Source organism: Marmota monax, unplaced genomic scaffold (genome assembly GCF_021218885.2).
Source record: "Marmota monax isolate L192 unplaced genomic scaffold, Marmota_monax_Labrador192_F-V1.1 WCK01_AAM20220418_F8-fsc00043, whole genome shotgun sequence".
NCBI lineage: Eukaryota > Metazoa > Chordata > Mammalia > Rodentia > Sciuridae > Marmota > Marmota monax.
This window is the reverse complement of record NW_026691982.1, coordinates 1789753-1810858: the sequence shown is the minus strand read 5'-3', so window position 1 is coordinate 1810858 and position 21106 is coordinate 1789753. Positions and strand designations below refer to the sequence as shown.

The 21106-nt window shown below is 35.4% G+C and overlaps 1 protein-coding gene across 8 annotated transcripts in view; it reads left to right on the top strand.

Moving 5' to 3' along the window:
* Positions 1–296: 296 nt before the first annotated feature.
* Positions 297–21106, top strand: part of Rbm26 (RNA binding motif protein 26) — a 79032-nt gene continuing 58222 nt past the window's right edge. For 4 of the 8 annotated variants that reach the window (XM_046447266.2, XM_046447296.2, XM_046447249.2 and 1 more), the window contains exon 1: positions 298–838. In XM_046447266.2, coding sequence (XP_046303222.1) covers positions 768–838 — 71 coding nt within the window. In that variant the 5' untranslated portion in view covers positions 298–767. Of the gene's footprint in view, positions 839–21106 lie in introns of all 8 variants that reach the window. The other 4 variants (XM_046447275.2, XM_046447226.2, XM_046447259.2 and 1 more) reach the window with 2 other exon arrangements.

Sequence of the window (21106 nt, the reverse complement as noted above, 5' to 3'; positions counted from 1 at the left end):
TGCGCAGCACACCGCTCTCAAGGGGCTCTCCATCCCGCTTATTCTTTCCAGTTGACACGCGACAGCCCTCACACCGAGGGTGAGCTGAAAGTCTCGCAGATTCTGCCTCTCGGATCTCGTAATCAGGTTTCGTCTTTAGCCTTTAAGAGAGCCACAAGGTAAAACGGAACCAGGCACGCAAACCACGCAGACACGCACAAACCAAACCATCCTACTTGTCCAGTGCGCACTCCGCGGAATTTACGTCTCTTCCCGGCAGTCTCCGGGAGTCACCGCGAGACTTCATTAATTCTCGCGAGATTTATCGGCAGCCATCTTCTTGGGGGTGCTGGGAGCCGGGAAGACCCCCCGAATCGTTCCCATTGAGCTGCCCTTCGTCTTCGCTTTCTTTACTTTTGCCTCTTGCGTTGCCAACAAGCACCTAGTCCCGAAGCTGAGAGGAAGCCCGGGTCTAAGCGCGTTTCGCGCTCCCGGTTCGGGAAGACTCGCTGGGGAGTAGGGTAGGGGGAGGGCCCGGGCAAACCGTTGCTGCCTCAGCCCAGGCCGGGGTCCGGGAAGGGGGAGCTCCTAGCACCCCGAGGACTCGCGGCCTGCGGCGATCCTCCGCGGAGCTGTTCGCCGATCGGGGCTCGCGGGAACCTGCCACCGGCGCCTCCCACCGCGGCCCGCGCGGGCGGCGCGCGGAGGAGGGGGCGGGGGCAGCGGCGGCCGTAGCGGCTGCGACCTGGGCGGGCGGAGGAGTGTGACGGGCCTCGGGGCCCCTGTGGATGGTTTCTAAAATGATCATTGAAAACTTCGAGGCACTCAAGTCCTGGCTCAGCAAGACTCTCGAACCCATGTGAGTATCCGGGGGATATCTCCTTGCAGGGATAGCTGTGGTGGGTAGGCAGACACTCAGATCTGTGGTGTTTCCCCAAAGTGCCTGCGGTGGAGGCCAAAACGGTGATCAGAGGTCCCAGGGCTGTTTTCTCCTCTGCCACTCTCGCGTCCAGGTCCAAGTATAACGCCGAGAGCCTGAGCTGAGCTTTATTTATCAGGGAGCTGAATTTTGAACCGGTGTGTCTCTCGTTTTCCCGTTATGTGTAGACCGACCTCAGCCTCCTCGCACACACGTTTTCTGAGGGCCTCAAAATCCGTTTCTTTTTCTTTTAGTGAATTCGAGCATAATCTCCTGTCCTAAGACTATTTCACTTTTTTAAAAATGAAATGGGTGGCCTCTATTAGACATTAGGACAGTTCTAGTTAAATATCTCATGTTTCACCTAAATACAATCACTAAAAGAAAGGCCACGTCTCCCATGTGCTGTCTGGCTCATCTGCACCACTTCTCTTAACTGATTGAAGATGTAACAGGTGCTAGGATTCCCAGTAAAATTCCCTTTTCCCGCCTACACGTTCGTTCACTTGGAGAGGTGGGAGAAAATTCAGTCTCCATCCATCTGGAATATTAGTTTTAAGTGGAATGCTGTAAGTGGCCTGGGCTTACGGGTGAGTTTAGAGTTCCGAAATGTCTTCTGTTGGAAATTTTAAGGAGTGTTTTAAACACTTACCTGTTAATACAAAATAAATCATGGACTGAGTGCTTTATCGGATTTGGTTGGTTTACAGTCAGCAATTAAAATACAAAGGGGAAATTTAAGACATTTATTAAGCTGTTATGAACTGTGAGAGGCTTTGGGAACAGAGCTTTTTAAATTTCAAAGCTACAGGATGTAATAAACAAGTGAATAGGTCCATTTCAGATATTGATAGTATCAATAGTGTTATGACCATTGTAATAATAGAGGATCATGTAAAAGAGTGATTAGAATTGGGGCTACTTCACATAGGATGGTCAGACAGAAGGCCTTTGAATAGGTCACATTTTAGCAACATTTCAAGAGGGGAAGGAACCATCTGTGTGAAAGTCTGAGCAAGGACCATTCTTTGCAGAATGGAGAGCAGATGCAAAGGCCCAGCCAGTAGCAGACATGATCCTGTTGTGTTCCAAGGAAGAGAAAGGCCATTGTGGCTGTAAGGTATTTTGTGATGGGGAAGTGGAAAGACATGAAGTTGGAGAAGTAGCAGGGCCAAGTCATATAGAATTTTTTAGTCCATGATGAGGAATCAGGATTTTATTTAAAGTGTAATACAAAGATATTAGAAGATATAAAGCAGGCAAGGACTGATTTAATTCTGCCTGCTTTGTTTAAAGGAGATTAAGGGGGAAAGAATGAGATGAAGGAACCTATTCTGATGGAGATGTGGTTGTTTGCATTAGATAGTGGAGACAGAAAGAACCAAATATATTTCTTAAGTAGATCTAATAGAATGTGCTGATAGATTGGCTATGGGAAATGAGGAAAAGGGAAATCAAGGATGATGCCAAAGAAGTTAGTCTAAGCAACTATAGTAGGCTGAAAGAAAACAGGTTGGGGGAGGAGGGAAAAGTGATTGGCTTTGATTATTAAGTATGAGGTATTGTACACCTAAATGAGATGTCAATTAGGAAGTTGGATATATGATTCTAGAACTCAGGTCAGCACTAGAGAAATTTGTAGTCATGCAGGTGATATATAAAGTCATAGTATTGTGGGAGATGTCCTAGGAAGCGTGCTTAGGGAAGAGGGGAGGCCTAGAACTGAGGTAGAAAAACTGGGCTGTATGTTAACTAAAGAAAGAACAAATGTGTGACAGAAGAGAATCATTAACTTGATAGAAAACTGCAGAGTGGATGAAAAAAGATAGAGGCAGATAAGTGGCCCTTAGATCTGAGGTGGAGGTCATTGGTAATCCTGGCAAAGTAGTTTCATTTGAGTGGAATAGTGCAGATGGAAGTTGTATTTCAGGGGGCTGGAATATATAGCCTAGTGATAGACCATGTTCTTAGTGTGTTCAAGGCCCTAGGTTTAATCCCCAGGACCCCAAGAAAACCCCAAATCAACAAAGATAAAAAAATAAAGTAGTTCTATTGCAGTGGAATGTAAAGAGCACAGCATAAGAGTTGAGAGGGAAGAACTCTAGGGCCTAATGGCTTGTACCTCTGCCACTTAACTAGCAGCTGTATCATATTCAATAAGTTAATGCCCGTGTTTCCTCATCTGTAGAATGGGGAGAATAATATATATAAAGAAAATCATAGAACACTGCCTGATATGTGCTTAGCACTTGATAAGAAGTTAAAAGAAAACTTTGGAAAATGTTTTGGGTTGATATAACTTCCATTTTTTTGTAAACATTCAGTTTTTAAATTTGAACAACTGAGTATTCAGTTTCAAATCAGCTGTACTGTCAGTTCCCCTTTTCTTCATTAACCTGAAAGAGATTATTTGTAACTACTTGTGTTGCTGTCTCTTTAGTTCCATTTCTTTTAGATGATGACTTAACTTATCCTAATTCTTTTTAAGACAAGTGGTTTCTAACTTTAGTTTGTTATCCAATGGGGTTTTTTTTTGGCTTCAGTTTAACATTGTAATTGAAAAACTACACCTGTTTGAGAGAGGAGCATAGGAAAAACCAAGGATAAGATATAACTTGAGATTTATATAGAACTTTTAAGCGACTTATATTAGTATTTTATGGTTTTGGATTTATCACAGATTTTAAATGATTAATTCTGCAAATTTTAATTGAGCACTTGACCTATTACTCAAGTGTTCATCGGTGTGCCAGATATTGGGGAAATATTAGGAAACAAGACACAAAATGACTGTCTTCATATCATTTACCATTTGGAAGGGAAGACAGCTGTTGAACAAGAAATTACAAAATTGTGGGGTTTTCTTAAAGTCAAAATATATAAATGCTGTGAAAATACATGGGGAGGTAAGGAAAGGCCTTCCTAGCATACTAACATTTGATCTCAACTTGGAAGGATGAAGAGTAGTTTGCTAGGGTAAAAGAATGGAAACAGAGACCCATGAAAGCATGCCATTCTCAAGGTTTGGGAGAACAGATTGTACAGAAGTCCTAAAAAGAGAAAAAAGGTGTCTTGGAGGGATTCAAAGAAATCGAAAAAAGAGCAAAAGAAGAATAGTAGTAGAGAGTTCCAGAGAGAGGAGCCAGATCACATTGTACTTTGTTGAGTCATGTTAAGAATTTTGGATGTTATTGAAGGATAGAGGGAAGCCAATGAAAGGTTTTAGGGCAGGTGAGTTTTCAGATTGATGGAGATGAGGTTGGGTGAATGCCTGGTTGCATTTTTTAGCATGAAATAAAAGTTTGTAAGTATTTTATTTGGTTATGAGTTCTGTAGTTGGATCAGTGTTTTAAGTTTGTTTTTAAATTATTGAAAATGTAGATATTAAAATGTCATTTGTTGTCTCAAGCATTTGCTTAGTCATACTTGTTAATAATAATGTAAACCTAGATGTTGGTCTGTCCTCTAACATTCATGTGAAGTCCTTGGACAAAAAAATTAAACTCTTTTGTTCTTTTTTGTTTGTTTTTTAAATATAAAAATTTTTCTGCTCTATTTTAAAGATTTTTTTTATAGGCTTACAATCACTAAATGTCCACATTTTAATCATATTATAGACTTTTAAAAAAAATACACCTCAAGATGTAGTAATCAGACTCTTCAGTTTTTCAGAAAACAGCAGGATAGATTTAATGTTGTGCTCAGATTCTGGAGTTTAGTTGGGAAGAATAGAATACCTCCTCTTTTGCTTTTGTGAGATGCTGTGGAGGTAGTATTGTATAGTGGAAAGAGAAGAAGCCTTTTGACTACATAGATCAATATTCAGATTTCACTTTTGCCATTTATTAGCTGAGTGCTAGGCAAATTAACTTGTCCTTTTTGAATATACTAAGGAGAATTTTACTGGTTTCTGTCTGTAATTGCAAGGATTTAGTGAGACATATATTAAAGAACCTAGCTTTTCCCTCTTTCTTACATACTGGTTGATTAAACACTAATAGGTTACACTACTATTGTTATTGTTTGTATTGTCTTTCCTAATACTGCTGCCACTACCATCTTGACATTTGCATGCATTTTTAAATGTTTTGTATTCCAGGTTTTATTAGACATTGTTACCTGTGTTTTGCAGAAGATGACACTGAGGCACTGAAGCACAGTTGATACTTCTTCACAGTGGTTTGAACTCAAGCTTTTTAACTCTAGAGCCATGACTATTCTTAATTTACTACTACACAATAGTGGGTTTTTTTTTCAATTTCTATATGTACTTTTTTACTTTTCTATTTTCCTAGTAACTTTATTGAAAAAGAAAAAATTCTAAAGCATAGTGGTTATTGATCCTTAGCAGAGATTAATCATGAAACTTCCTTGGAGTTTTTGTGGTGTTTTCCCCATTATCCACAATTATTACTATGAAGTATACCTTTCTCACCACATTAAAGTTTATTTTGTTCCTAACTTAGAGGAATAAGTGTTCTTTGGAGTTTGCAAAATGATCTTTTTCCTTCTGAAATTTTGATCATGTTGACCTCTTTTTATCTTTCCCTTTCTACTGGCTCTTTTTGGCCAAGTGAGTCAGTTTTCTATTCCATAAAGAAGAAAGACTCAACAAGAGTAGTAGCAAAAATAAAATTGTATTTTTCTTCTAGTCACTTTTTTGCTGGCTTCATTTTCCTTTCACTGTTAAATTGTGAAATCCAATACTTTTTGCTTATTTGCCCTATTTCTTAATCCCTTGTAATATAATTTCTTACCATGCATATTCAGCCAAAACTGCTTACCTCAGTGTTATCAATGAATTTTTGTTTACCAAATGTAAAGACTAAAGTTTTAGGGGTTAGGGTGGTAGCTCAGTGGTAGAGTGCTTGCCTTACACATGTGAGGCACTGGGTTTAATCCTCAGTACCACATAAAAATAAACAAATAAAAAGGCATGCCTTCTATCTACAACTACAAAAAAAAGACTGAAGTTTTTATATTCTTTGACCTATGTGTGTAACATCAGACAATGTTAATGATGATTTGAGGTACTGAGTATTGAATGTAGGGTTATGTGTCTGAGGTATACCTGCAGCCCTTTGATGGTGCCTTTTTAACTTCGTATTTAACTTCCTATTTGCTTGGATCCCTGATACTTTAGCTCTCTTTCTTTTGAATTAGTCTTATGGACTTTAATTTCTTTTCTTGACTCTGAATTGTATTTTTCAAAGTCATTACATTGATTTTTTATCTTCTCATGTAATCATTTTTACTCTTGATATCTTACTCATTTCTGCTGTGGTTTGAGTGTTTTGTCCCCTCCAAAACTCATGTTCAAATTTTAATGGTTCATATAACACATAAACATGTGGGACTTTTTATTTTTTTTTGGGGGGTGTCAGAAATTAAACCCAGAGGTGTTTCATTGAGCCACATCCCCAGCCTTTTTTTATATTTTATTTAGAGACATGGTCTCACTGAGTTTCTTAGGGCCTTGCTAAGCTGCTGAGGCTAGCTTTGAACTTGTGATCCTCCTGCCTCAGCCTCCCGAGCTGCTGGGATTACAGGTGTGTGCCACCCAATTAGGACCTTTTAAGAGGTGATTAGGCCATAAAGACTGTCTTCATGGGTAGGATTAATGCCTTTATAACCCCCTTTTGCTTCTTTGCCATTCTGTGAGGAACAGTGTGTTCCTTTCTTCTAGGCTCTGCCTTGGGATCAGAATTGCCAAGCCTTCTAATGCCCTTATTTTTGACTTCACAGCATCCAGAACAGGGAGCTAAAAAGTCTGTGTTCATTAAACATTACCCTGTCTGGAATATTTTATTATTGCAGCCAGATGGACTAAGATAATTGCTATAGATGGTTTCTGTTTAATAATCTGCCATTGGTGCTTAAGATCCAAAGAATGATTAAAGACTCCCTTCCTGAGCATAAATATACTTAAACATTTTCTTCAAATTTCAGAGCTTGTTAATGGACTCCCCGTGAGAACTTCTACTGTGGGCATTTATTTTTCACATAAATGTTTACTAAACTACTTCTCAAAACTTTAAGCTCTTATTTCCAATTGCCTGCATCTGTCACCTGAACATTCAGTTACATTTCTGAAAAGAAATATTCTCTAGGTTCACTTCATTTCATTTCATTTCTGCAGATTATCCAGGCTTGAAATTTTACATTTTGGCATCTCTTCCCTCCATTTCTTGTACCCCTACTTAATCATCAGGTCCTATCTCATTCTTTTAACAATTCTTAGTGACATTGCTTAATAGGAAGCTCATATTCCTTTTGTCTACCAGCACAATTTGTTTTCTAACAAAATCTTCCTGTCTTTGGTCTTTCTCCCTTCCAGTTCTTTTGATGTGGATACCCAACCTTTTTTATTTTATTTATTTTGGTAGAAGGGTTTAACCCAGGGATGTTTTATCATTGAACTACATTCCACAGTTCTTTTTTTTTTTTTTCTGGAGACAGTCTCGCCAGCTTGCTGAGGCCGTCCTAGAACTTGTGATCCTCCTATCTCAGCTTCCCAAGGTGCTTGGATTTTGGGCATATATCACAGCATCTGGCTCCAACCTTTTTAATATCCTTTTGTTTAATCCAGATTTTCAGCATTTCTAGATAATAAATTGCATTCTTTTTAGCTTGGCTTACAGAATCTAATGATCTGCTTAAATTATCTTTCTACTTATATTCCTACTATTTTTTTTCTTCTCATGTAATCATTTTTACTCTTGATGGAACTCAGCTTCCATTCTCTGTCACGTTGAATTTTGCTTCAGAGAAATACTTATATGAGCAGTTTGCAGATTAAATAATCTGTGGACCTATTTCTCTATTTTTACTTCATAGTACCTTCAAGAGGAGAAAATGTTTAAGCTTAAAGTTATTCAGGTAACTTAGTTTTTGTGGGGGGAAGACATTGAAGAATATTAATATCTACTCAGTAAAGTATTACATGGTACAATGTTCAGGATTGCTGCTTTCATAGAGCTGCACAAAAAAGAGTTGCTTTCAGTAATGTTGATCTGATAAATTTTACAGTTGGTAGAAGAGTTAATATTTTGCAATTAATTATTGGCCAAAATGCTTTTTATTACCCATTCATCCCCTTAACTTTTGATAAGTTGAATCTTATGACCACATTTTACTGCTACATTCTTATTTGACTTTTCACTGTGAGTTCCTGACTAATTAAATTTAAATTTAGCATTTTTTTTTGTTTCAGCATTTTTATAGTGCTTCTCAAAATCATTTTATATGTATAAATCAAGAGACAGTGATAGTATTATTAGTAAAGTGGAAAGTAAGATATTCTCATGTGTGATGTGAACATACTGAGAATGACATAACTCAAGCTTGAGAAAAATGACTTCCAGGAATATTTTTTTTCTTCATCATACTTTCCTTATCCCCAAGAAAAGGGAATGAATAAAAGAAACAAGATACAGTAAACCCTTCCTACTAGGTTTATTACTCTCTTACTACCTTATTTATGTAAGAAAATGCCTTTCACTTTACAAACTGTTAAATGCCTTTTTTTGGGGGGGGGGGACCGGGGATTGAACTCAGGGGCACTTGACCACTGAACCACATCCCCAGATGTATTTTTCTTTCTTTTCTTTTTCTTTCTTTTTTATTTTTTAGTTGCAGATAGGTACGAAACCATTTATTTATTTATTTATGTTTATTTTTTTAGATGCATGGACCTTTATTTTATTCATTTATTTTTATGTGGTGTTTAGGATCAAACCTAGTGCCTCACACTTGCTAGGCAAGCGCTCTACCACTGAGCTACAATGCCTGGCCCCAGCCCTATTTTGTATTTTATTTAGAGACAGGGTCTCACTGAGTTGCTTAGCACTTCACTTTGAACTTGTTAACCTCCAGCCTCAGCCTCCCAAACTGCTGGGATTACAGGCATATGTCACTGCGCCCGGCTAGAAGCTTATTTTTAATTTAGGATTATATTTAGTGTCTTTGGTTTGTGTAAGTAGTGGGGTGTTTGAGATCTGTTACTTACGATTCTTTCTGAGAAATTTTACCAATATACGGGCAAATTTTATCCTTTTCTGTGTCGAGGTCTTACAAATCTTTTGTTTTTTTTTCCTCCCTGGCACATATTCTGCAAGTGGTATATTACCAGATTGAGGAAATTCTCTTTTAACTGCTGTTTTTGTCATGTAAGGGTATTGAATATGTTAAATTATCTTTTTTTTTTTTTTGCATCTGTTAAAATGAGCATATTGTGTTTTTTCCCTTTTATCTGTTAGAGTGGTATATTTACATGGGTTGACTTTTAGATGTTAATCTAGCCTTGCATTTACTGTGATAAAAAACATCCTCCTGATTATGGTGTATTATTTTTAAAAAAAACAATTGCTGGATTTGATTTGCTAATACTAAAAAAAAAGTGGAGAATCATTCTGTCCTATTTTTCTGAAAAATTTTACAATTATTATTATTTTTTTCTTAGTTATATGTGTTCTTCACCAGTGAAGCCATCTAGGACTGAAGTTTTTTGGTTTTGGGAAGGTTGGTTGATTACACAAAATCAGTCTTTAATAGGTATTCTGTGTCTTTATGTGCCATTTTCAAGAATTTTTCTGTTTAGAAGTTAAAACTATTAACAAAGTTGTTTACATTGTAGTCATTCATTTCATGACTATAGGATTTACTATGTTTTACTTTTTTTGTTGATAATTTTGTTCTTTTATTTTCTTCAATTTTTCTAATAGTTTGTCAATTTTCTTCATTCTAAAGAATGTTGTTAGGTTTTTTTGTTGTTTCCTTTTTCTCTTTCACATTTTTATTTTTGTTTCTTTTTTAATCTATTTATTTTATGTTTAGTTTATTGTCTTATTTCCCTCTTCCGGGGGAACCTTGGTCACCAGTTTTTCACTTCTCAGCTGTTTTATAATGTTGTCCGTTGCCTCTGTCTTCTGTTGTTTGTGGTGAGAAGCAGACTTGTCATTTAAACCTTGTTCATCTGTGTAATGTATCTATTTTTCCCCCTTTGGCTGCTTTTAAGATTTAGTTTGTTTTATTTGTCAGCAGTTTGACTGTGGTGGCTCAGGAGAGAGAGAGAGAGAGAGAGAGAGAGAGAGAGAGAGAGAGAGTGTTTTCTTTCTGGGTTTGCTAATTTGGATCTGTTTTGGTGTCCTTAATCAGTTTTCATCAGGTCTTGGTCATATGTCTTCAAACTTTTTTCTGCCTCATTTTTCTTTCCTCTTTTTCTGAGATTTCAGTCAGTTACTTGTGTGGTAGATTCTTTGATATTGTCCTATAGATCTCAAAACTATGTTCTTAAGTGATCTCTTGTAGTTCTTCTTTACTACTCCTAGAACTACTGCAGAAGTTTTAGTTGGTAAGTGCTGATGAGTGGTTGTAGATGTAGTGATTGTGACTTAGGGATGTGGGGATTCTGGTCTATCTTAATAGCCAATATGTATGTGACTTAAAAATAATTTAAAGTTTGGTTGATACTCCATGTGTGGCAGATTTTTCTTGACTTTTTATCAGGAATGAAAAAAAAAAAAAACGTGGTTTGGGGTTTTCTTTTCTCTAATGCAAGATTTGTTGCTTTCTAGAGTTTAGTTCATTTGTTAGGTGTATGTGTGTGTCCTCTCAGCTCTTGAGGCTTTAAAAAATATTGTAGTTTCCCATCTTAAGTGACTTGTTTTTGTAGTTAGGGTGAGGGGAATGGTATCTTTTGATTTTTCTGCATCCATCCAGAAGTGGAAAGTCTACTGTAGTTTTAATGTGCATTTGTTTTATGAATTATGTTGGGAGACATTTTTAATTGCTTCATCTATCTGTATGTTTTTTTTCATGTCAGTTCCTCCTACTCTATTTTTTTTCTGTTACATTGTTGCTTTCCTAAAATTTTTATTTGTAGGGATTTTCATATATTAGATAAATTACTATATGGATTGCAACTTCTCTTCCCCATATTGACATATATGTTGATTCTGCTTACAGTAATTTTTCTTTCTTTCCTTTTGGAGATGAAGTCGCACTCTGTTGCCCAGGCTGGCCTCAAACTCCTGGGCTGAGGCAACTTTTCTGTTCTTGTCTCTCAAGTAGCTGGGACTAAAAGTATGTACTACCATGCCTGGCTTGGAAATTGTTTTAATATAGAGAGTGGAGTTATTTCATGGAGTCTGGATTTGTTTATAAGCTACACAAAACCTTTCCTATTCTGAGATGAGGATATTGATGATGGTGGTAATGTATTGATAGCTATCATTAATCGTGCTTACCAGGTTGCCCATGTACCGATTGATTTATCACAGTGAATGAACTTTAATAAATGATAGGCATACTACACACATACTGAGCCAGAGATTAAATAGTCTTTCAGAGAGTCCTAGTGGTATCATCCATGTGCTTTATAGTCTTTAAATTTTTTTGATACTGAGGATTGAACACAGGAATGCTTAACCACTGAGCCACATTCCCAACCCTTTTTTATTTTTTGTTTTGCAATCTTGATAAATTGTTTAGGGCCTAGTTGAGTTGCTGAGGCTGGCTTTGAACTTGTCATTCTCCTGCCTCAGCCTCCCAAGGTGCTGGGATTACAGTCATGCATCATCACCCCTGACAGTGCTCTTATTTTTAGTACCTCAGTCTTCTACCCACCTGAAATATATTTAAAAGAGGCGTGTAGGAAGTATGGATCCAGCTCTCTTATTATATTCACATGTGTACAAATTTATCCTTATACAATTAACTGCATAATATATGTGTTTTCCTAATGATTTGGGAGACTACCTTAATTCTATAATAAATTTTTATGTACATTTGGGTTTTTTCTAACTTTCTATATGTGTTATTGATCTATGTCTATTATACCACACTTTTATTTTGGGGGGATTTATAATTCCCTGTAAGATTAGTTCCCTGTTAATAATACTCATTTTCAGAATTTTCTGCCTATTTTTGCTTAACCCTCTCCCCCCACAGGATTATAGTATATGAGAAGTCAAATGTATAAGAAACATGTTTTGAATCTTACAGTGATACACCCATTGCTTAGATTCTGCCATTAACATTTTCGTGTACATGTCACTGTGTCCTTTTTGATTCATTTAAAAGTAAATTGTAGACATCAGTGCTCTTTACCCCAAAGATGTATATCATTACAGTTCAGTATTGGTTTAGTTTTCTCTTTAAAATTTAGAGTTTATGTACAATCAAATATACAGATAGATATTACGTGTACCATTTAATGAATTCAACAAATGCATCCATTGTTGTAACCCAGTCTCCCATCAAGGTAAAGAACATTGACATCACCCTGAAAAGTTTTCATCATTCTCCTTCTTGTGACCACACCTGTCACTAGAAGAAAGCACTATTCTGATTTTTTTTTTTTGCCATTATATATTAGTATTGCCTGAAAACACTATTCTGATTTTTTTGCCACTATATATTAGTATTGCCTGTTTTAGAACTTCTTACATATGGAATCATTGAGTATGTATTCTTTTGTGTAAGACTTCTTTTAAAAATAATGTTTAAAAGGTTTATACTGTTGCAAATACTTTGTTTTATTTTATTGTTGAGTAGTATTTCATTGTTAGAGTAATGTATAATTATTATAATAATGTCAATACTATTTTTAGTTCAGATTAACAGTTTCTTGTTAAATCTTTTACTTGATAATAATACATGCTTACTTTAATTAAAATAGTATAAAAATATAAACTAAAAGTGAGTCTTATGTCCCTTTTCTTATTCTCACATATACTCATAAACATGTAAAACTTAACACACACTTATTACATATTTATGTAAGTAGATAATTTTAAAAAATTTATTAGCTCATATTATGCCCATGCTACTGCAACTAATATTCCAGGTAACACTGCATATCCTGCCATAGGGGTATATTATTAAGTAGAATCCTATTCTTTCCAGTGTCTCCATAGTGTTACATTTAGTGAACATACGCAATTTGTTTGAATAGTGTTGTATTTACAGTATGACCTGTGACCAGTCTTAGTCCATTTCTGTTGCTGCAACTCAGTAACACAAATTGGGTAATTTATAAAGAAAATAAATTTATTTCTCACAGTTCCAGAGACTGGAAAGTCTCAGGTTGAGGGACCATATCCGGTGAGAGCCTTCTTTCTTCTTCTTTCTGATGAGTACTGTCTAAAGTCTCAAGGCAGTTGGTATGGAGCAGCACATAGCAAGTCCGAATAGGCTCATTAATGCAATCATTAGAGCTCTACTCTCATGACTTCATCTAATTCTGATTACTTCCTGAAGACCTCGCCTGGTTCTACCTCATGATGGGGATACAATTTTAACGTGAGTTATGGTGGTGACATCCAAGTTATAGCGGATGCTAGCCTCTTAAATTAATTTTCACAGTGTGAAAAGGTAGCAAATATAGCAGAAGGGCTTGAAATGTCTTTTTCTTTTGGACTTTTAGTATAACATGTAGTTTTTATGTTTAAAATGCCTGAAATTTAGTGTCATTGTGTGGACATACTACAGTTTGTATAATTATTTTGTTCCTGTCATTTAGGTTGTTTTCCTATTTTTTGACTCTATAAATATACATCTTCCTCTGTATTTTTCCATGTGTGTATACACTTTGTTCTCATTAGTAGGAATTGATTGCCAGAAATCATCTAATATTGTTGGAGGGTTTTTTTAGGATTAAGAACTGGATGTTTAGCTGGGTGAGGTGGCTCAGGCCTATAATTCTAGCTGTTTGGGAGGCCGAAGACAGGAGGATCACAAGTTCAACCCAACCTGGGCAACTTAACTAGACCTGTCTCAAAATAAAAAATAAAAAAGACTGGCGATGTGTAACTCAGTGGTAGAGTGCCCTGGGCTCAACCCTAAGCACCACAAAAAGAGGGGGAAATGGATGTTTGGAAGCTTGGCCAGGTATTTTCTTGTTTCTTTAAACCTATTAGTCCAGATAAACTTACTTAATCATGTCCCGTATTGCATTTTTAACCCCTCCCCATGGTTTTAAAGAGCCATTTTTAAAAAGTGACTGGACATAATGTAATGAATGTGTCATTATAAACTCTAGACTATTTTTGAGTTTTTTGTAGTTTTTTGAATTCTGATATCCTATACTCTCTATTGCTATACATACATTCTTCAGTTATTTATTTTCCATTGCTTGTTGGAAGTTTAAAAGTTGATATAAAAATTATGAAATTTAAATGAAGTCAGTTGTTGTAAATAAAAATTTGTGTGACTGTAAATTTCACATAAACATTGATATGCAGTTCAGGAGGTCATTTATTTGTTGTTCCTTGTATGAGTTTAAAAGATAACAGGTACTTCATGGCCTGCTATCACTTATGACTTTATGGGGAATATTTAAAATTGTCAGCATGACTGCTATACTTTGAATCTCGAAAGTTCCCCAAAAGGCCGTGTGTTAAAGCTGTGGTCCTCAGACTTAGTGTTATTGAGAGGTCCTCCTGGTAGATTTTTAGGTCATTGAAGGTGCTGTGTTTTCTTGAAGGAGATAGTGGAACCCCATCCACTTCCTCACTCTTGTTCACTTCCTAGCCATGAAATGAATACTTTTGTTCTGCTTCCAGCTTCCAACATGATGTGCTGCCATAGGCCCAAACCTCTAAAATTAAGCTAAAACAAAACTGTTTGTAGTTGATTATCTCAGGTATTTGATTTAGCAATGGAAAACTGACCTTTTAATGCTTATATTATGTTCTTTCATGATCTCAAGTACTTAAGTTACCATTTTAAATAGTTTAATTCCATAATAGCATATTGATTGGAAGAAGTAGATCTGATTTTGAAAACTGCTGCATAAAATTATTACTAGTATATAAAGAGGTGTGTGTGTGTGTGTGTGTGTGTGTGTGTGTGTGTGTGTGTGTGTGTTTGGTATTTTTCAGGTTGAATTTTGTTAACTTTTGGGTGCCTCTGATGAGATTAAATAGGTCAAATTGAAATAAAAGTTAAGTTCTTTGAGGATACATGAGGTTTTGAGGAACCACCTGTATTCATTAGGACTAAGAAGAGGCTTCTGAATCCACATAGTCTTTATTGATTTCAGATTAAGAGGAGGTTTTACTGCCATGCTGGAATTTGGATATTTTGGAAAATTGGAGAAGATTAAAGTAGAAGCAACTCGATCAGATATTTTTTCAAGAATGTTGCTTATGGTGTGTAGATAATTTAATTTTAACTTGTATTGTGGAGACAATTTTAGCAAGCAGTTGATCATTCTAGTTTAGGAGTGAATTGTGAAATAACTAAACTTGGACTTTGTAGGTGGTACTTAGTCTAGGTACTTAGCAAGAGAGAAGGTGGTAATCTTGGAAAATATGTGCTAAATGTGCACAGGAGGTTAAGTCTGAGCAGTCAGGATATAGGAAGAAAAGACAACTTGTCAAAGGAAGAGGAACTTGTCAAAATGTTAGAGGCATTTTTATTTACATTTTTGTGTCTGTGACAGATTTATGAATTCATTAGTACACTTATACATTTGTCCTAATTGTGACATCAATTAAGACATGCTTTTTCTGAGTTTTGGTTGCTATGTCTCTACTTCTATATGACCTTTTGTGTAATGTTGGTAATTAGTAGATTGTGGTTGGTTCTAGGAAAAAAGGCAGACATAGTTACCTAGAATCCCCTTGAGGGGAAACAGACAAACATAAAACAGTTACAATTTAGCAGTGGTAGAAATATGTATAGATCTTTAGGTCTTCAACTTAGGGGAAATATACAAAATGTTTCTATTTAGTAGAATTTAGTTGTTATGTATCCCTCCCAGAGCTTTAAAATTTGCTTGCATATGCTGAGAAAATGGCATCATATGGTTCTTGAAAAAAGACATAAAAGGAAAAATTTCTTTTGCCCCTGAAGATTCTAACAGTATACTGAATTTTAAAGTTCAATTAGCTAAAAGTTATTAGGGATGGGAAGAGCAGAAAACAGAAGAGGTGCATTGATGGGGAAAGCTTAACATTTTACTCCTTGAAATGACCCACTTTTTCAAATGCTGTAGTTTAGTGTTTTTATTTTAAAAATATGTAAACTGAAGTCTGGAGAAGTAAAAATGCTAACCCAGGATTATATACTTAGTGAATAAGTAGAATTAATGCCAGATTAGAAATTTAAAAATCCCAGGTATTTTGGGATTCAGTCCATGCTTTTGTTTTCTTCTTAAACAATACCAGACTTCTTCAAAGAAAGGCCAACAATATGGCTTAGGACTAAGTGGGTGAGCTCGAAAGCAAATATATTACTTAAAATGCAGCCAGAATTTAAAATAAAGCATATTCTTAGAAGTAAGTATAGACATTTTATAACTTTAAAATTTTTATTGTAATTTATTCTTCAGTAATTCTTGAACCTGTGTTATTATGTTTACCAGGTTAATGTCTTCTTGCTGGGCATGGTGGTGCATACTTGTAATCACAGAGACTTGGAAGGTTGAGGCTGGAGGATCTCAAGTTCAAGGCTAGCCTCAGCAACTTTAGTGAGGCCCTGAGCAACTTAGCTAGACCCCGTCTCAAAATAAAAGATAGGACTGGGTATGTAGCTCAGTGGTAAAGTGCCCCCAGGTTCAATCCCCAGTATAAAAAAAGGAAAAAAAAAAAAAAAAAAAAAGCTTTCCTTGAGCACATTTACAATTATTTCTAATTTGACAAAACGGCTGTTTCCTCAGATGAAGAAACTAAAGATTAATTACTTAGTCCTGAGATTTCTGAATCAAAAAAGGTCTATAATTACTTTTTTTAAAGGAAAATATTCAGCATCATTATCAGTATTAGAAAATTTTGTTGGCAATATTAAAAAAGACTTAGAAGTTAGGTGTAGCCTACCACACAACATTAGCCAGTATGTTGTTTTATTTTTAAATATTTAAGAAATAGATGTTAATGGTTTAACTGACTTGGCCTAGTTTATACAATAGAATGATCGTTTATATTTGTAGTCCTTGGTGCTCTTTCTCTTGGAAAATTCTGCCTTTGCTTGGTCATGAAAGAAAATATTACTAGTCTTTTATGTCACCTTTTAATAACAGAAGGGATGGATTACCTGAGATCTATTTTGTAACTAGGTAGAATGTAAATAAAATGATGACTATTGGAAACCATACTTTTCCCAGAAAACTCAAATACTTCTTCAACTATGAATTAGAATAAAAAATACCAACAGATATCTAAATGTGGAATTTTGTTGTGTGTTTCCATATTGCCATTCCAATTTTCAAGAGATTTTTGCTGGGCATCATGGCACATGCCTGTAATCCCAGCAGCTCAGGATGCTGAGGCAGGAGGATCGCCAGTTCAAAGCTAGCCTCAGCAACTCAGCGAGACCCTGTCTCTAAATAAAATATATTTAAAAAAAAAAAAGGCTGGGGCTGTAACTCAGTGGTTAAATGCCCCTAGGTTTAGTCCCCCCAAAAAAGAGAGCTAAGAGAGGTATGATGTTATGCCCACGAGAATATGTGCTTAATTTGCTATTTGGGTTACTGCTCTTTGCACTGAACAGTACAAACTTTTACTTTGATTTTGTGATCTGATTATTGGGTCTTTGAGATTGTGAAGATATTAATTTGTCTTGGAACTAGACAAATGTCTTAATAACTTTTAAAGCAGTGATTCTCGTGTGTGATGTGAGGACTCCTAGGGTTTCCCTAAAACACTTTAACGTCACCCGTGAGGTTCCCATTTTTCTTTCTTTCTTTTTTTTTTTTTAACTATAAATCTGTGTAGGACCAGATTTTCTTCATGTACTTCCAAACAGTGTCACAACAGATGGAATGCAGAAGTATTGGTCTGCCTTCTATTAACAGGACATTTAAAGGTATTTGAACAAAATGTGAAATATTATAATTCTTGTAAAAAATCTTTTGTTTTATAAAATATAGGATTTCCCTCAACCCCTGTAAAAAGTACAGTATCTAGTTTAAGTGAGGTGGTCAGTCTTGGAATTCTATTTATCCCTGACCTTGCGGAGGGGATATGACCCAGACTGGGAGGTTGAGTCATTTTCAGTATGGGCCAGTACAGACCCTGAGGGAGAAAATGATAGGTTCTTTTCTCTAGCTATGAGAATAACATAGCTGTGGGTCTATTGTTGCTTCTCTGTGGTCTAAAAATGAAATGCTCTAAAGGGAAAGCAAAGTAGTATCCTGGTATATCATTTGAACTCCTAGATAATAGCTATGCCTAAAGCTGGTGATGCTTTTGGATTTTTCATTTATTTGTAGCAATACTTCCTTTGATGACTTCAAGAAAATAATATTCATGCTAAGTTGTAATTGGTTGTTAGTTTAAAGGAATTAAAAACTTTCTCACTTTCATTATTAATATAATAAATATTGATAGCTATAGCCCTAAAAGCTCTTTGGAGTTCTAATTTTTACGTAAAGGGAATCTGAGAAAACATTGGAGATCCCCTCTTGTAAAGAAAGGTGGGAGGAAATTAAGTGGATTGTGTGATTCTTATGTTCAGATCATGTTTCAATATGTTTTGGTGGTAATTTTATTTTGTAGAATGAACTGAGCATATAATAATTCTTAACGAATAACATGTACTTTAACACTTAACCACAATCAATTTGTTTTGCCTTACTTGGATTATATGAAACTGCACAATAAACTACAGCAATTAAAAATTTCAGTGTGTGTATCATATTTGTTGCTTGAAATTTGGGTTTTTAAAAGTAATCATAAGTACAGAATAAAGAATTATGACTGATGCAAATTAGGTATTCTTCATGAATATAAAATGAAAAATTGGTAGGAACAGATGTGGGTGTATATCCGTGTTCTTCAGTTACTGAGTTAACATATTTAAATTTAATTTTTAATTCCCACTACCACCTCCAGCTCCTTCTTTTCAAGATTACTGAAAATGGAAGCTGGGGTTAAATTCTATCAGTTATCTTCCACTGAATTTCTAAAGCCTCCAAGAAACTTGAGCAAAACAAACTCCTGAAATATTATTGTGGAGTGTTATAGTTTTCTTTGTTTCATTACTGTTTTGAAAAATCCTAAATCATAAACTAAAACAATTATATGATGAGTAGATTAGGAAAAATTGCAACCCTTATTTCTAGGGGCACTTTGATTCATGTTATTTAAACAATATTAAAATCCAGTTCTTTGGGGGAGATTTTATTATAGGATTTGATATTCTATATTACTTTGACTTATCAAATTTATTTAGTTTGTATACTTCCTCATATATAGCTGGAAGAAAAATAACCCTCTTAGATAGTCACCCCTATGCTTATTAAAATTATGCAAGAAGGTGAACCTCCAAAATAAAAATGGCATTCTTATCTGTTGTATTCTTCACATGGCATATTCAAAGATTGATAAAGTTTTATTTTTATGCCTTTAAATCATTATGTGAATGGTTTTAAGGTGATCTGGATGTTTAATTTGTCAAAGTTCACTGAAGCAATTAATTTGAAATCCTTGGAGAGATGAAAGATTCGAAATTTAAATGTTGGTGAATGCTCATTTTGCTCCATTTCACCGGAATCTCTTTCCTTGTATTATGTCAAATAGGCTTTTGCCTCAGACTCTCTTTCTCTTGGGTTCACTGGGTCTGGACTGTTCCCATAAAACATCTTGTTGTACTTCATTGCAATCCCTGCCTAGATTCAGATCTCTGTTTAAAACAATTTGTCAAGAGTCAGTCCTGGATGATCTCATCTAAGATTGTAATTCTTCACTCATTTCCTCCCTCCCTGCTTCCCTCTCTCCTTTCTTCTCTCTAGTTTTTCCTCCTCCTCTATGCATTATCTTGCCCTGAATTAGTTTTCTATAGAGCGCACTTATCTATATGACAGTACATATTATTTACATAAATATGTGTATGTATATGTGTGTCCTCTCAACCCCAATATAAATTCTGTGGGGACAGGTACTTTATTCTTTTCAAAGTTATATCCTCAGTATCTAGAATAATGTCTGCCATACTGAGTGTATATTAAGTATTTGAGTATTGAATGCAATATTGGAAGATAACCACCAAGCCAAACATAATAAGTTATTTTATTTTATTCAAACTTTGTGAAGATGAAAATGATCCATGATAGGCCCAGATTCTAAGAGTTAAGAAAATTAGTTTTTCAATTTTCATTTTTTCAGTAAAACGTTTTTTATGGTATGTGATTTATAGTGTAATTTTTTAAAGATTTTTTATTTTTCACATACATATAGCTAGGTAGATTGGTAATGAGAAGGGATATTTCATATGTTTGCATGATATCTTGTGAACAAAATTAAATCTAATGATTATGCTCTTTCAGGTTTGTGGGGCATTTGCTATCTAGTCCAGTGCTTATCTGCCAAGGATTTTTCAGTCTATACTTGAAATCATTCTAATAATGAAGAATTCTCTTTCAGGTAGTTTATTGTACTTTTAGGCAGTTTATTTTGCTTTGGGGGGGCCTTTTTTTTTTTTTTTAAAGTCCATCTATTTTTAAGACAAAAATCTGTTGTTTTTATTTACTCTTTGTAATTATATCCCATGGAGGACATTTGAATAAATGTAATTCTTCTTCCTTGTGATAGCTAGGATATTATTTGCAGGATTACTGAGTTCTCTCTGACATTTCTATTCTCTAGGCTGAGAATCCCTCATAAGCCATCTAATAATGACATCTATTTACCATCTTGAGCATTTTCTAAGAATCTGTTTTTTAAAAAAATATAAAAGGTGGTACCTAGAACTTCAAGCCATAGCACTCTTCTACATGGGAGAGCCGCACTATTCTCTCTCTCTGTTTTATTGCATCATTATGATTTATGTTTCCCCCTTACCGTTTCACACTTTAATCTTATTTTAATATATTTTTCACTAAATAGTTAAGGTATTCCCCCTTTGCCTGCTTTCTACCAATGTGGTTGGTAAGTAAGGTGTCCTGCCTTGCATATTTTGTAGTTTCTGATTTTCTTTTTTTAAATTTTTGTTTTCTTTACTCTTCTTCTCCCACCTGTATCCCCAACAGGTGATGAGAGTTAAAGCAGTTTGGTCAGAATCATTCTTTAATGGGAGATTTTATGATTGTTTGCAGGGGTGGTTAAAAAGTACACAGGGAAAATAGAACCGGTTTCCTAAATAGGAAGGAAGTATGTCACATTTTCAAAAATTGATTTTCCCTGCCCTCTTTCTTATGGTTTGTAAGAAGATTTTAGTCCCACTTTCAGTGGAGGAAATAATTTAGCTCTGAGACATTTTGTGTCA